The 17,017-nt window shown below is 51.5% G+C and overlaps 1 protein-coding gene across 1 annotated transcript in view; it reads right to left on the bottom strand.

Annotated features, from left to right (window-relative positions):
- Positions 1-2,244: 2,244 nt before the first annotated feature.
- Ky (kyphoscoliosis peptidase) overlaps positions 2,245-17,017 on the bottom strand; it is a 36,653-nt gene continuing 21,880 nt past the window's right edge. Inside the window, exons 9-11 of the mRNA XM_050139455.1 lie at positions 10,003-10,191; positions 8,817-9,007; positions 2,245-6,337 (exon numbers count right to left, since the gene is read on the bottom strand). Of these exons, the coding sequence (XP_049995412.1) occupies positions 5,442-6,337; positions 8,817-9,007; positions 10,003-10,191 (1,276 nt within the window). The 3' untranslated portion in view covers positions 2,245-5,441. The remainder of the gene's footprint in view (positions 6,338-8,816; positions 9,008-10,002; positions 10,192-17,017) is intronic.

Here is a 17,017-nt window from a genome sequence, read left to right as displayed (position 1 = left end):
CATGGCTGTGCCATGCAGAGTCCTGGGTCACAGACGTGGCGTGAACACAGAGGATGGCTGAAGGGACCGGGCAAGGCTTTTCCTGGAGAGAGGGAGAGAAGAGGCCAGCACAACAGGGAGCAGCAAGCACAAAAGCAGGGTGGCACGCGCGAGGACTTGTGGACTGTGACGTCTCCTGTTGATCACTCTAAGGACTATCTGGAGACTCCCTGGGAGACCTCTGCTCTGGAGCTTCCTGCTGCACCCCCCTCAGTCTGAGGTGCTGCCCATCTGGTCCTGATTGCTGGCTTTTTATCACCTCCAGGACACTGCATTCCTAACGCTCAGTGCTGGCTCTCACTGGTGCACCTAAATATACAGTCAGCCTTGTCGCTGGGTCAGGAGGACAACAGGGCGGCATCTGTGAGCCCCTGCTGTGTGGCCTGATGTACATGCTCTCTGCTCAGTAGGGCCCTCATCAGCATCTCTGGCTATGGAGAGGGGAGCTATCTTTCCTGTGTCCCAGGAGTGAAGCACGGGGCACCCTGTCTACAGATGGGAAGGAGGTGACTGGGCACTCTCTTGATTCTCCCGTAAAGCCGGCCTTTGTTTTCCATCCAAGTATTAACCAGGCCTGGCCCAGCTTAGTTTCTGGGATCAAGTGTGATCAAATGCGTTCAAGGTGGTAGGCTTTGCAGACTTCAATTTTTGTTTGAAAACTTCCCTTGCCCACCAGTGCCTTCTCTAGAGACAGTGAGGTTCTCATGGGACCCACTCTGTCTTAACACAACCCAGTGGGAACAGCGTTCAGATTCAAGGTCAGTGTGGACGGTAATGGTATAGGCGGGGCTCATCCTGGCACACAGAGGACCAAACAGTTGTGCCAAGGGAGTGTGGGGGCCTGAACATTCACAGTGGATACAAAGGCTGATGGAATAAAACCCAAGGAGCCTCCAGATGGGCCAGATCACTGGACACCACTATGCATCTTCCTTGGGAATTTGGGTGATTTTGGAATACTTTTTTTCTGAACTGAGGTCTGAGAATAAGGTAGAAGAGACACCTAAGGGACATGTCCAAGAGAGGACTGTCCAGGGGGGCTCTTAGTCTTCTTTAGTTTTGTTTGCAAATCACAGAGAACCAGCATCTGTCGGGACTGCTGTTCCCCTGTGGTCCATCTGCCGGGCCCCGTGCATCCCCTTGTCCTCAGCAAAGAGAAAAGCCTGCAGCGTAGTGTGCCAAGGGCTTAGGGGGCAGGCTCTTAACACAGCAGGGCCCTTCAGATACTGCTTCACTGACAACTCAGGCTGGTGCCTGCCATCATCGGTTCCCAGGAACACAGCCTCAGAAAGTCTCTGGGCTGGAAGGGAACACTGGAGGTCAACCTCTTCCCGCCCCTGGGTGGGAACTTCCAGCCTGTTCCAATAATTCAAGAGTTACTCCGACTGATCGGAAGACCCAAAGACGATTTGTTCTGACTTCTTAGCATGCCATTAAAGAGTTGGTTCAACCACGGACCACTGTGGACCCCCACCCCAAGGATGAAATGTAACACATCTCGTTTTGTGTCTTGCAATGAGGGACGCGATAAGCCCAGATTTGGGAACACAAATCTTTTTGCCCTTCACACTACAGCTATGAGAATGGTTTCCATGGTTACAGCAGTTTCTCAGAGGTGTCGGGATTTTCATTTTTTTCCCCCCTGTAGTCTCCTAAATGTCTAATTTATGAGTAATCAGTTTAGGCAACCTGGAAAGTTTCTTGTATGTATATGAATATCAAGAAACATATTATATATTCAAAGCCCAAAAAGTAGGTTGACAGGCAAAATTTTGGCACATTTTTTTCTTCTCCCACTATAAAAAGAAATTTGGACTGACTTGAAAATGTTCAAGTTAAACAAGATTCAATGAAAGAAACCCCGTCTTCAGATTCTTCAAAGGCACGTGAGCCTCAGAGGGCTGGGGCTGACCTAATTATGTTTTCTTTAATGTGCAAGAGCTATTTGCCCAGCATTCCATCTGCATCTCGCCATCGCATTCAAATGGCAGGGACATTGATTTCTTTTTTAAAAGCATCCTTTGAACATGAAAGTGTTTTTTTCTTGTCCCCCCCCCTTTCCTCCTCGTGAAAGCTGCGATAAGGATGGATCGATAATTACATTGTTGGATAAAAATGAATATAAATTTTATTGAAAAACAACCCCAGCAACAATGTGAGGAGAGCGTCAACAGGCAGCGACCCACACAACCCAGCGCATGTGTTAGAAGGATTAGTCACCTCTGCAGCTTTAGGTGCTTGCTCCAAATGACAAGAAATGGCAGAGCGCAGATAAAGAGCCTTGGAAATCTGACAGTCGTGAGCGAGGTGGTCACACCATTAACCCCGTGTTTACTGCAGGTCAACCAGTGTAGTTCAAGAATTAGTGGAGAGAGAACCCAACCACGGGCAAAGAAAACTCCAGATCACTGGGGAAACTTTCCTCCTTTTCAAGTCCTTTGAGAATCTCGCAGACTTTATTGGCAACGTGGCCCCCCCCCCAGTTTCACGACAGGAAACGGCTCTTTATGTCTAGCTCAAATCCTTCATGCTTCACTTAATCTATTTACGTCTCTTTAATCTCAGCGGGCTGTGAGAAGTCCATCCTAGTGGGACAATGAGACATATGGAGAACTCAGAATATTCACAATCAGCCGGAGAGCAGTCCAGCTGAGCTGGTGGCACTTCCGAAGCGAACTGAAAAGAGGTTAATTGCACCCTTTTGCCCCACCACGCCCCATCCTTCTGCACCCTGGCACCCATCCTGGGGCTTGCCTGGCACAGTGATGGAGTGTGATCAGTTTCATCCTGTCATTGGCACACCATAATGAGTGTGGTGATCAAAGCGACCTCGGCCAGGCAGGCTTGTGTCCAGGGTTTCTGTCTCAGGAAAAGATTTCTGGGCGAAACACTCTTAATTCTCATCACATTCTGTGTTTTCTCACCATGCCAGCCAGGAAGTCTCCCCAGGCTCTTCTCACAGTTTGCATGGCAACGCTGACCTCGGCATTTCCACGAGGGATGAGAAAAGCTCCTAGTGATTTTTAACGGTTGAGGGTTTGCAGCGGTGTCGACTTCGCATATTGACCACCAGGGGGCGCTCGTGCCATTCGATCGGTCGCCGGGACTCGTGGACTCGGAGACAAAGAGGGGGATTTGAATAAAAAGCCTTCAAAAACGCAACCTCCAAATTTCCAGCCTGGGCAGCATGCGTGTAAAAATTCATGAAGATTGGATTTAGTTTCATGTATCTTTACTTCAGTGGAAAGAAATGCAGGCGTTTTTCTGAGTGCTCTTACAGTTGCCTTGACAAAGGGGCTGCCTGGTTAAATGAGGAGGGAGGGGCGTGCGGATGACCCACGCGCTCGGGGAGAGGCTGGCTTGGGTCTCTGATCCTGAGGACAGCTCCTGTTTATTTTGGGGTAGCATCCTCTACGAGCTCCCGAGTGGATTAATTATACTGTTTTGAAAAACATGGGTATCATCTTCTGCAGGACTAGCGGCGGCAGTCTAGTGTGTGGCTGGAATCGCAGAAGCACTTAATATTTTGTTAAAATATAGCACACTTCTTTCTGCTCATAAAACACAAGGGGTGAGGAAAGGCCGTTTCCAGGCTGTGCAAACGCCACCGTTTCCGCCTTGTAGCGGTGCCTAGTGGTGCAGAGTGGCAATGCCTCCCTGGCTTTTGTGCGTTTTCCAGGAGTGATGAGATGCTGACAGGGGAAAACCGCCCGAGGACCCAGGGCATAAGCCCAAGGAAGCTCAGCCCCCAGCAGCCATGCTAATCACAAGTGAGGCTACCCAGCTTGGTACCAGGTGGGTGGCAGTGGGGGACCTGTGGGGAAAGGGCTGAAGAACTGAAGTTTTGTGTTCTGGAACTTCAGATAGGCCCCATCCAGCAGACACCCACCCAGAGGTCTGGACAGCTACGGCTGAGTCCTTCATGTTAACCTCTACAGTCCCAGAATCCAATGCGGGCCATGTAGAGAAGGAGGTTATGAGCATCCCAGGCTGGCTCTGGCTGCAGGTGAGCCTGAGGACATGTGGAGTGGCTCTTAGAAGTGAGGGATGGGGGTCCTGAGATAGACAGGCAGAGGGAGCAGACATCTAGAACCCCGAAGTTTGGTGGGGACCATGCTGGAGTGCATCCCTACACCGGGATGGGGTTGTAGTGGCCTCTTGGGGCCTTTCTCAGGCCTTCCCTGCCTGCTGCCTGCTGCAGCCTGCCTTTCCCTCAGCCGTTGCCATGGAAACACCAGCCTCAGGTGCTGCTGAGGGCCAGCTAGGCAGCTGAGGATTTTTAGGACAGGCCTGAGCAAGCAAGAGGCCCTCAACTGTTCCCAACAGAAGGCTGAAGTCAGGGCAGGAGTTGTCAGCTCAGAGAAAGACAAGAGGGAAAATGGCTATGATAGGGCTTTCTCAGAGACAGGCACAAACGTTCTCTCCAGGGGCACGTGGTGGTCCCTTCAGCCTAGTTTTGCTTGTAAGGGTCCTGGAAGCAGCAGAATTCTATTATCATATACTGTTCCTGGTTCTGCTGAAGTTTCTCTGGGACTCGTCTGCCTGCCCTGGACTCAGGTCTCGGTTCACTGTCATCAGCCAGGCTCCTGACTGGTCATGAAGACGTGTGAGATTCCTGTAGGAAACTGATGATGGGTCTGAGCTCAGGCTGGGGGCATCCCTAGGCTCTGGGCTGAACTCTGGTAGGCACATGAATCGGGGATCTCTCACCCTTACCTGTGGGCTGCTGGACTCCCAAAGACACCACTCCATCTCTGGTCCCCACCCAGGACATCCCTGTGTGCACGAGGCTGTTTTCTGCCCTTGTCACCTCCCAAGAGACTCACAGGGATTGGGGGAGAACAGCCTCCAGCTGGCCGACGGTTAGCTAGCTCCTTTTCCACATCTCCGTTCTCGCAAGCTCTTGAAGAGCATGAAGTGGCTAATGAAGAGGCACGAGGAATATGGCAGACGAGCGGGTCCCACACTCCCTGGGGTCCAGAAGCAGTGGAGAAACACTGTTTCTTGGGTGACTGATCTCTGGTAGACTCAAACTCAAGCATTATTCTCTAGGCACTGTGTGAAAAACTTCCAGGGCGGGCAACATCTGTTTTCCCACCCAACTCTACAGCAAGGTCCTAACACAAGAGCAGGCATGGGCGCGGGCGTACATGTCACAATACCTTGGATTTACATAGCACCTTTTTCTTCTAAAGGGCCTTTGCCTCTGTCCCCTCATCCACAATCGCACTGAGTCGAAGCCCTCAGCAGCACAAATTCCTCAATGCCTTTGGCAGAGCAGGGAGACTGAGGCAGAGGCCTAGAAGTATTTTCATGCAGATCAGTGGTGTCCCAGGCTCCTGCTTGGGCCCTCCCTGAGCAGGGCTGGCCTTGGCCCTGGGAGGGTGCGGGTATATAGCCCTTCACTGGTCATTCACTTTGTACTTCAGGATGTAGGAGTAGAAGTTGTGGTTAGCGTTCTCTAGCACCATGACGTAGACTTCTTGGCAGCCAGCGGTGCTGCAGCTGCCCTCCCAGAATCCCTCGGGGTTAAGGGTCAGGGGCCACGTGTCCTGCCCTTTCACCAGCACTTTGGCGATACCGTGCAGCTTTAGTTTGAAGGGTATGTTGCGGTTGGCGGGAAGGACGCCCGAGAGGGGCTCCAATAGCTCATTGCCTTGCCCCCAGTTGCCGAAGCTCTCGGGGAACATAGGCCAGTTCACCTTGGTGTTGGCGCAGCACAGAAGGTAGTTGAAGACAAAGACGAAGTTGCCTTGTTCTTGCCTCTTCTTCACAAAGATTTTGAGGGCGAACTTGCCCGCGTGGGGAAGCTGGACTTTCAGCTCTGTCCTCTTCTCTCGGTTCAGCTGGAAGATGTAGCGCAGTTGCGTCTCCTCGGTGACGGGGCCGTCATCTCCATGGAGGGAGGCCAGGACGCTGATGCCTTCCTCCACGCCAAAGCTGACGGAACAGCGACCATCACTGGTGTGGATGATGGGGTCTGGGTGGGAGGGCTTCGTGATGCCCATCTGCTCCGAGAACCAACTGGGGCCCACGGGCTGGTGAAGCTCCGCGGGCAGCCGGCCAGAAAGGTCCACGAAGTTGCACTTGAGTGTGTACTCCAGTACTGAGCTGTAGATTTCAGAGTTGCCTTTGGCGAAGATCTGTAGCTTGTGGGTCCCCATGGTTGGAGGGTACACCTCCAGCTTCATCCCGTTCTTCTTTAGGCTCAGGAGCCCGTGTTCCTGCTTACCGTTGAGCATGAACATGAACAGGGTTGGGGCACAGCTCTCGATGGTGACCGTGGCTTTCCCATTCACTGTGGGGAGGAAGTCTGTGTCAGGTGACATGGGCCCAGAGGGTGCTGGCGAACGCTTGACAACTAGATCTGGGGGGAGGGGGTTGGAGGGCGAGGGGATATGACCTACAGAGTGTGTCCCTGTCTGTGGTGTAAATGCTTCTAACAGGCTCGGTTTTACCAACGTGATGTCGCTGAATGCGGCATTCCTCTGCTTCATTTAGGTGAATAGTTTTGAAAAAGCTGGAGGGCTGGAGAGATGGCTCAGAGGTTAAGAGCATTGCCTGCTCTTCCAAAGGTCCTGAGTTCAATTCCCAGCAACCACATGGTGGCTCACAACCATCTGTAATGGGGTCTGGTGCCCTCTTCTGGCCTGAAGGCATATACACAGGCAGAAGATTGTAACATAATAAATAAATATTTTAAAAAAAAGAAAAAGCTGATAACTGGGGCTAGATCAATGGGCAGAAAGAGTACCATCTCCTCCAACTCTCTGTCCCTTTTTAAGATGTACTTTTCGGTGTATGTTTGTATGTCTGTGTGAATGTGGCGTGTGTGTGTGGCTGCCTGTGGAGGCCACAAGAGGGCGCTGGATCCTTGGAGCTGGAGTTACAAGAGCCTGACCGTGAGCTGGATAAAGGCGCTGGGGACAGCACTCAGGTCCTCTGGCAGAGCAGCACCAAGCTCTCTTAAACACTGAGCTGTCTCTCTAGCCCCTGCAATTCTTAAGCCTTACTTCCATATTGCACTCCCGCCCGTGATTCTTTACCGCGTCAACAGCCGTCACATGATCGCGTCACTTTACTCCTGGGGATTTGTGCCCGGGAGTGTTAATGGGGTATTTTCCTGTTCTCTCCTCCTCACGCTTGCTTCTCACATAGGAGTGCCACAGCTGTGTTTCTGGACTAGGCTTTCACAAGTTCGTGCCCCCATCCCCTCCCACTGGCAGTTCCGCCTCGACCTGTACTTTTGTATTTCTTTATCTTGGTCAATGTTTTTCTACTGACTTTCGCAGCTCATGAGGTCTTTTCTATCTGGGCTTCCCTGGCTCCTCAGGACAGTGCCTGCTCCGAGAGCCTGGCCTTCTGCTGGAAGTCGGCCACCCATCCCTTACCCCAGCAACTTCTCCAGCCCTCCGTAAAGGGAAGCTGGCAAAAGAGGAGGCTGTCTGGTTCATAGTCACTATTAATCCTCCTCTCTGTACTCGGCAAAAACTCGCCCTGAAGACTCGGCTGCGAAGAGCCTGCACCAGCCCTCAGGTGAGCTGGACATGGTGGAGGGTTCTTTCAGAGAACCCATCATGTTCAGGATGAATCCTGGGGGCACTTTTCCATGCTCTGCCTTTGCCTGGGCCTGGGTTCTTTGGGAAGAGCTTGGTGCCTGTCCTAGAGAAGCCTTGGTAGAAGTGTGCTGAGCATCTTAGAGGAGGTGAAATGCCAGGGACCCCAAAGGCCCTGGAGAAGCCATGCCTGGAACCTCTCTATTCTCCTGGCTTCTTCCTTCCCTCCTGCACCCACTGACCCTCCCCTGTCTTGAGGTCTCTTCCTTCCCTTCCTTTTTGCTCTCCAGCTTTGCTTTCTTGCTTCTCTCCCATCTCTATTCTTAAGGCAGCTCACAACCACCAAGAAATATTCTTTCAATATGTAGCATGAATATGGAATTGAGTTTTAGATTAGTATAAATTAAGAAATCTGGTGTTTACATTTTTATGTCTCCCAAAAAGGCAAACTCAGCCCAGCGATGTGACGACTGCGCTGTCGGGGTCTGCTTGAGTCTTTCTTACGGTTTAATGTCTCACAACAGAGACGTAGACCTCTCGCAGCCTCAGGTGCCGGAAACGAGATCCAAAGTGAGCAGCCAGCGGCTGTTGCTTCAGCTGCCAGAGCTGCCACGTGTCTGTTACTTGCCAGAGACCACAGGAGTCCTGTATCCAGGTCAAGAAACTCCTGGGGAAGTTCAAGGGGCCAAGAACTACCTGCTCCCTGCTGCCCCCTGGCTGCACCCCTTGCCCCAACCCCTTACTCTGTCACCCTGCAGTGTAGGGTGGCGTCAGCGCCATTATCCCTCAGGCCACCCTAGTCGCCTCTAGGAGCTCAGGCCTCTCTATCTGGGATGCAAGGAGGCCCCCTGGTGGCAGAGCTGATGCTGACAAGTGGGTGGGGCTTAGATGAGAAGGAGGAAGTGAGCTGAGCAGCCTTCCTGAGTTCCCTTGTGTGTCTAGAGCAGGGCCAGGCTCTGGATCCTCAGGGAGTCATGGGAAACATGAGAGCCCTTTGAGATCCACGACTGCAAATCTGGGATCAGGTCTTGGCCTTCACTGACCTTCCGAGTATTCAAACATCCCCCTGCCATGGTCCCCAAGGTGTGCCAGGGGATGCCAAGAGTCAGTTCAGGCCAGCCGCAGGAGACAGCTAAGCTTGGTGGTCTGCTTTCCTTGGGTTACTCTAGTGGGAGGACTTCGGTCACTATTGCTCCCGCCTGTGCACCTGCCGCTCCTTACCTGTCCGGATCATGGGCGTCTCTGGGTGGGCACTCAGCATACCCTTGTTGTAGAATTCACTCTTGTGGTACATGTTGTTCTCAAATTGCCTCAGGGACTGAGGTGGCTTCAGCAGTTGCCAGTTTTTGTTGTCTGGGAAATGGTCCTCAATGAACAGGGCGGGGTGGGTGAGGAAGTAGAATTCATTGTAGCTGGAGTGGAGGAAGACCTGGTTAGGAGCCATGTGTAGGGGTCAGCCTGACCACCTCCACCCGTGTCTGAACATCTCACAGGAGACCCTTGGGGCACCTTTATTTAGTTGACCCAACCACTGGAGGGGGATTACTGACAATAGAATGGAATGGGTACTGCCTGTGGTCCGAATGTGGGACACTGGAGACTCTTCTTCAGTGGGTGTGGGCATAGGGAGGCGGGGAGGCAAGGCGCCAGCCCTCTACTTCCACCATTGAACCCTTCTTGTCTCTGTGCCTGGGGAGCTGTGCAGTAGAGGAATGAGAAGGAAAGAGAGACTCAACTTGAGCTTGGGGATGCTCTGCTTTGCCTAAGGGGTCACTGTTGAGGGTAACAGAGGTATGTAGGGTAGGTGTGGGAGAGCCAGGGTTTCACTTGCACACATCAGAGAGAACAGCCAGTTTCCCGAACAAAGGTGACCAAAGTGGCCGAGAGATTATGACCCACAAGAACATCATGCTTGGCTCTAGGTTAAGTTCAAGGTTGGCCAGGCCTTGAAGAATGATCATGGTCCAGTCTGTATCATGAGGGCCCAGGGTGACTAAACTCCACCTAAGCTCTTCTCTCTGCCAACCACATCTTTCTTCCTCCTTCCTCTTCCTAGAACAGGAAGTGGGGAGAAGACAGAGCATCTGAACACTTAACTGCTGGCAGTGAGGTTCTTTAACCCTGCTCCTCCTCACATACCGCCTGGGGCCAACCCAATGGGATTCTGGGTTTAGGTGAAAGGAGCCATGGCGAGTCTGAGGAGAGACCTAGCTGTGGATGGGTGAGGTGACAAGAAACTCCACTTCTTCATAAGTGATCCAGGGCCAGATTTGGGGGAAGGTGGCTGTAGCCACACAAGGCTGCCTAGCCCATCCTCCCCTTCCCCTTGTGTCCCCTCTTCAACCTGTGCCCCCCTACCACACCACACACAGACCAGGCGCTTGGCCAAGCTGAGCCTCGTACTTACAGAAAGGTGAATTTGGAGGTGGTGGTGTCTACCAGGCCACTGCCCCAGGTACTGTCCAGCAGGTGCCAACGGCCCTCAAGGTACACAGCATTCCAGGCATGGTCAAACTCTCCAGAGAAGCTTTGTCCAGTCTGGTAGCCAAAGCCCTTGGAGTAGCCAGGCACGGTGACACACTGCACACCAGCGATCCTGGGGTGGGGACATGGGTCTGAGAAAGGGCTTGAGTGTTGGGGGTGGGGATGGGAAACCAGAGTGCCGGCCAGGTCCTGTCTGCATAGACTGGCTGCAACCCTGCTGTTTGCTATTCCCCCGAGATGCTTCAGCTCACTTCTGAAGTGTCTCCCCAGGGCCTGCTTGACATGATCTGATGCACAGCTTCTCAGGAGGAAAAATGAGGACAATGGTGAGGGCGGTCTCAAGAACACAGGGAGCAGGGAAACCGAGATGTTCTCGGAAGAAAACCAACAGGAAAGAGCTGTACACAGAGGCTGAGAAAAGTCAAGACACCTCGGGCGGGTGCTGGTGGTGGGGGTATGAGGTAGCTGAGACCCAGCTCCTGCCTATGCTCTCCCAAGCATATCTACATGGGGATGGGAGAGGCAAGCAAACTGGTGTATCCAGAACTGACCTAGGGAGAAAGGATTGGCTGCCAGGATACCTGGCCATCAGTTTTGGTTTTCATGAGCAGGGAACAGAAGGCACCATGCTGCATTAATGCCTTTTACTGACTGACTGCCTGGGCCACTGTGTTGCCTAGATTTATGTCAACTTGACACAAACTAGAGTCATCAGAGGAGGGAGCCTTAACTGAGAAAATGCCTCCATAAGATTGGGCTGCAGACAAGCCTGTAGGGCATTTTATTAATTAGTGATTGATGGAAGGGATTGATTGTGGGAACAGCCCTGGACTGGTGGTCCCGGGTTCTATCAGAAAGCAGGCTGAGCAAGTCACGGAGAGCAAGCCAGTAAGCAGCACCGCTCCATGGCCTCTGCATCAACATCAGCCTCCAGATTCCTGCCCCGTGTGAGTTCCTATCCTGACTTCCTTGGATGCTGAACTGTGATGTGGAAGTGTGAGATGAATAAACCCTTTCCTCCCCAAGTTGCTCAGGTCATGGTGTTTCATCACAGCAATAGTGACCTGACCAAGACAGTCACCATTGCAGCCTCTCTCTGTTCTGCGACAGTGGAAACACTGGCTGGCCCTGGCTTTGGGGGTCTTTTTTTTTTTTAAACAATGTATTCCTCTTGCAAAGCAGGCACCACTTTTGGGGAATTTGGACTATGGGAGATGGGTGCCAGTCATTTTTGGAGACATAAAACCAGGTCTGGGCTGTGGCCAGCACTCCATGACTGAACCAGCAAGGCCCCCTGAAGGCCCTGCCTTCCCAACACCCATTGATCCTCCTCTTCATCAGCTCCTCCCCCAACGTGGCTATGGAAGAATGGGCGGTGACAGTCTGGCCCGCTCAAAGCTGTTGGCTCCAATGGTGCCAGCACCCCGGCATTGGCTCTGTAAATCAGGAAAACTTGCACAGCCCCACACTTTCCTTGCATTCCTAAAAAGCCAGCATGATAAACACACAAGCCTATGGAGCGCTGGATGTCCAAAGTGGCTCTGCAGTGGGGCCCCTTTGCCCCAGCAACTGCCCCGCCCTCCACACAGTGCTGACCCTGAGACTCTCTCTGATGCCTGCTTCAGGTAGCAGGGCCCACTCAGCGGGGCAGCCTCTGGATGCATCGGGTCCCCATCCTCCAATCACTGTAAACATCAGGGCCTTAAAGGAAAGGCACAAGACGATCACACATTCACTGTGCGGATAGGGAGAGGCTTCCCCAGGGAGATGAACATTAAGCAGAGTGCCACACGTCATTTGTTGAGCCACTGGGCAAATGTGGCATCAGAAGATGAAGAGACCCTCACGGCTCACACTGCTTCCCATGCGGATAAACACGCATGCTACCACACCAGCCTTAGCCTTCCTCTACCGGCAGAGCCACGCCGAGACCACTCACACTGAGACTCCTCGTAGGGGATGACATTTGGTGGAGCCTTTTGCCCACAGTGTCAGAGAGGGTTCAGGCCCCTACTTCCCAGGTCATCTTGTGAGATTATAGCAGCTGGGCCCCGTAGAAAATACTTCAGGGGCACTTGGGGACAACCTGTTGACAGACACCAAGAGCAGCTAGACCCGGATGGCAGGATTTTCTGCTGGTGATGGTCCAAAATGAGTCCCAGAGCAGAAGGTTCCCGGCGTGGGAAGCCTCCGCAGACTCTCTGGGTAAAATGTGTGTATGTGTGGAGCGTGAGGACAGGGCGTGGGAGAGATCCTTGATCTCTTTGTAACCGAATTATGGGTGGTTTTATTTCTTTAAATTCCTCTGCATCTTAATTTTTCCCCTTGGGGTAGCGGGGGGTGCTGTAGCTCAGGGAGAGAATGAATGCCTTGCATGCATGAGGCCCAAGATTCAATCTCCAGTATTGTATGAAAAGCAGGGGAGGGGAGCTTACCAACATTTTAAAATAATGATTATGTTACTTTTAGAATTGGGAAAATCTATACACACAACTTAAGTTATATCCTTCAGTGAATTATTTCCCACAGATGCTCAGAACGTTGTGTATATGAATTTCAGTCTGCTGCGGAGGGCAAAGGGAAGCCCATTGTGTTTGAAATGGCTCCTTTCATAGTGAGGGCAAGTGGTGAGCGGAACTGCTGGGCTTGGTTGGGCGGTGCTGGCTCTCTCTGCTCAGAGTGCCGGGATCAAGGAAGGAAGAAGGGAAGGGAGGAAGGATGGAAGGAAGGAAGGAAGGAAGGAAGGACCATTTAGCGTCCATGCCATCTCTGGGTGCTGGAGCAAACTGGGCACCCATGTAAGCAGTCTGGACCTCCTCCTGGGAGAAGCCTGTTTTAAACAGTGTGCTGGGGGGGTGTTCTTTCACCAGAAAAAGAAGGGGAAGGAAGATCTGAAGAAGCGAGAGTGGAGTAGCAAGAAAGGCCTTGCCTAGCCCAGGAGGAAGAAAGGACAGTGGTGACACAAACCTGTATTGCTCCAAGCTGGCACGGGCGGCCAGAGGGTGTAGCCAGGAAATCAGGACTCTATTCCTACCTGGAACAGTCACCTGCAGTGACCTTGCTAGGCTCATTACGGGCAAAAGGGATGGTTGGCATGAAGTGATCTCCAGGGGGCGATTCTCCTCTGACAGGCAGAGGAGAGGGAGGAAGGGCCGTGGGGAATGCCTGTGGCAGAGCTAAGATGAAAAATGAACTCAGCTTTAAGTTTATGTATTGCTGGAGTATGGCATGGGGATATTTTATTATCTGGCAGCCATGTGCAAGATGAATTGGACAGAAGTCACAATGTAGAGTGTTGTCAATAATCCATAGCCTTTATAGGAAGTAAAATAACTCATATGCATGAAACAACGATTGTAGAACTAGTAGCTTTGCGTCCAGCCTCTCTGGTCGCTGGTCAGAGCATGATCCATGACCCGTTCATGTCATTGAAAGGCCACCGACTGTATAAATGGTGTGCCAAGCACAGGAGTGGGTACTGAGGCACAGCACAACACAACACACCACAGACCCAATAAGAGATTGTTCCAAGATGAGGCTCAGTGGCTGCCTTGGAAGTGCTCATGTTTGTAACGCAAGGGGTTCAGGGAACTGTCACTGAGAAACCCAGACTGAAAGAAAAGTGCTGAGAAAGAACTGTTGAAGAAGCCACGGAGGCTGAGAAATGTTTCCACCCTTGAATAGCTTGACTAGCCAGCACCAAACGTGGCTCAACAAACCATCTCAGGCTGTAGAACCTTTTCCTTTAGACAGTTCCAACAGTACCAGTGTGTCGGCAAAACCAACTTGCATGCAAGACCCATGAGCAAGCCTCCTGAGACACCCAGAACATCAGGAAAAAAGCTGTAGCTCAGCCCCATCAGGGCCAGGGCCCAGGGAGCCAATCAATGCAGGGAGATTTCAGAAGCCCAGTTGGTCATCCACTGGGGCCTGCTGAATATGCACGGAGCAGAGATGCAGGCAAACGGAAGGCAGCATTACCTGGTGACCTGCCTGGCTTCTCTAACTGCCTTAGCTTCCACGAAGGCATTTCCTTGTCACTTACCAAAGATTTGAGCATGCCAGCTTGCTGGGGTATGTCCCTGGGTACTGACTGAAGAGGTGATGGGTCAATACCATGATGGTCGTTTGATACAGACACGGTCCAGGCCCTGCCACAGGCACTGTGTGATGCAGCTATAGCCTGTGAGTGGCCAGACCCTACTGGCAGTGTGGGGGAAGGGCTGGGCAGGCAGAGACAATCTGCACACAGCAGCTTCTGACCACGGTGAATGAAACTTGCTTTTCTTCCCTTGTTCTGTTGAGAAACTGTGCTTTCTATACTGCAGAAGCAATGGCATGTCTCACAACGCGTATCCCTGATTTCTTACAAACTTAGGCTTGTCTCTATCCTTGCTACACATCTGTCCATTTCATGATCACAGAGGTTTCCTGTCTAGCCGCGGTTCAGAGAAAGAGGGTCCCTGACTTGGGGACATACAGCAAGCAAAAGGCCAAAGTAAAACTGGAGCATAGCAATCCTGAAGCCGGTCTGAGAGCTTTTGGAGTGCACCAGGACTTTTGCGGACCAAGATTCCATTTTAATTTGTAAGGCTTTCAGTGATACATGGCAAAATTAAAAGATGATTTGCTATAGTAACAGAATTCAAGTTCTCATCCTCCGTCATTGTATCTACAAGGAAGGGGAGTTCCCGATGTCCTTTTCAGAGGTCTTATGTGACAAAGTCAGAGCTGGGCAATAATTAAATCATTCAAGCCAGGCCTGGGCATGCAGGCTTTTAGCCTAGCTATTCGGGAGACTGAGGCAGGAAAGCTGCCCGAGTGACAGAGTGGGTTGAGGGCCAGCCTGGGTAACTCAGAGAGATGCAGTCTCCAAATAAAAACTGGAGACACAGGTTCAGGCAGGGATAGAGTTCTCAGCTAGTTAGTTAGCATGCCCAAGACTCTGGGGCCAGGCTCTGACAGTGATGAAAAAGAATAAAAAAAGACTACTCAGCTCCTGGGGAATCCTCATTTCCGAGAGGTTTGGACGACCACGGCGGTCATTTTGGCCAGCAGCAGCCGTCTAAGCAGGCATGCCGCTGTCCTTGCTCTCTGCGACACTAGAAGATGGATGGATGGAAATGCTGCTGACATATGATTGGTGACAACCAGTCCGCTCAGTGTCAAAGCCTCAGACTGGTAATAAACTCCTGGTTATCTCAAATCTCTGGAAAATCTGCCAGCTGGTGGTGCTCGGGCTGTGATTGCGGGAAGAGAATTTACTGCAGGCTGACTCGGTGGCAGGAGCCCAGGGAATTAACCTTGGCCCCTGCAAGGAGATTAGGCAGAATCAATTAAGGCTATGGGCAATGGAGGCTAAAGAGAGACTTAATGTCCAATGATAGAAAGTCAGAAGGAAACTGGACCAACATTTGCACAGGCGAGGAACGGCACTAACAAAACACGTCACACTGGAAACTCAGGAAAGACGAGGGGGAAACGGATAAGGCCTGGAAATATCTAAGTCCTTACCAAAGCACTTTATTAAATCAGTCTTTAATGAGGCCTTGCAAGGAGGCAGAGGATTGGGCCGGAAAGAGCGCTGGCCTCTGAGTACAACCGTCTCTAAGAGGCCACCCTGACAGTCCAGCAGCCTAAATCAGCTGGTGTGGATTGCATGTCTGCAGTTATTAAGGAATCCGCTAATAAATTTGCCAAACGTCTGGCGGTTATTTCAGGGGTGAGGGGACTTAGGGAAGCCATGCATGAATGGATTCCTGATCTTTAAAGCGACACTGAAGGGAATTCACAGAACTGGGAGCTATTATTCAGCGTCCCCACAGTGCAAGGGATTTTGGGCATGGTCATTGCTCGGTTGAGTCTATAAACTGATGTAAAATGTTGGGGTGTATTTTAATGATCAGCTGCAGGGCAGGATGTGGCCATTGTTAAGCATCTGAACCAGGTCAGAGAGCTGACAGTTTCAATCAAGACAAGCGTCAGTTTTCTGAATCTATGTGGGTGGGCTGGCGGGTTCTGTAGGAAAGTTTGCAAAAGTGTTCCTATATTTATGAAAGACGGGAAAGTTTTTTTTTTTTTTAAAAAAAAGTAGTTCCAAAGTCAACTGGGGGTGGGGGGGGGCATCTCCAAATGGCACTTTCCCTCTTCCCAACAGCCCTCCTGTTGCCGTGAAAGCAGCAGTCCGTGATACACAGATGAGGATGAGGACTGGAAACCGGGAAGATGAGGATGAGGACTGGAAACCCGGAAGTGGTTAGTTAGGGATTGGAGTCCAGGCCTTTCCGGCCACCACCGTACCAGTGGCACAGGGAGCCAGGAGGCTTAGGTGAGATACAGAAGTGCTCATCAGGACACTCAGCGGCAGGATGCTCAGTGGCTATGGGCAGGGATCCTGTGCTGGAAGGAACCCACAACAGACCATCAAGGGTGGGGGCGGGGCTCACGAGGCTCCACCCTCTTCTGGGAAGCTATTGGTAGTTAATGATCACTGGGGAAGGGAGAGTCATTTTTCCTCAATGGTAAACTGCCCTTGTTTAACTAATAACCCCCACTCATGCAGACAATCCTAATTAAACACAGTGGCCCCCAAAGATATGAAAGCAGGAGGGGGGTTCCTGTTGGGAAGAAGGGGTTCAGTTTGAGGGGGGAGAAGAGGATAAGAGAGGACCACGGGAGATCCGATCAAAGTGCATCATATATGTATGAAACTGTGAAAAAAATGAATAAAGTGAGCACAAAACCCCAACTGATTTCAAATCTACAAATTCCTATGAAAACAACCATATTCTGAAACATGCCAAGCAGGCACTGAAAACGTATTGGTGGTGTTCTGTCATTTAAAAGAAAACACACAAGTCTGCAGGGCATATCCTGCCGCTTCTCATAGCTCTGTAAGCGCCTACTGAAGGCCTACTGTGTGGACCATTCGATGTCCA

This window comes from Alexandromys fortis, unplaced genomic scaffold (genome assembly GCF_014885135.2).
Source record: "Alexandromys fortis isolate MF-2015 unplaced genomic scaffold, M_Fortis_MF-2015_v1.1 scaffold_36, whole genome shotgun sequence".
NCBI lineage: Eukaryota > Metazoa > Chordata > Mammalia > Rodentia > Cricetidae > Alexandromys > Alexandromys fortis.
Note: the sequence above shows the minus strand (reverse complement) of the source record. Positions and strands in the feature narration are given on the sequence as shown.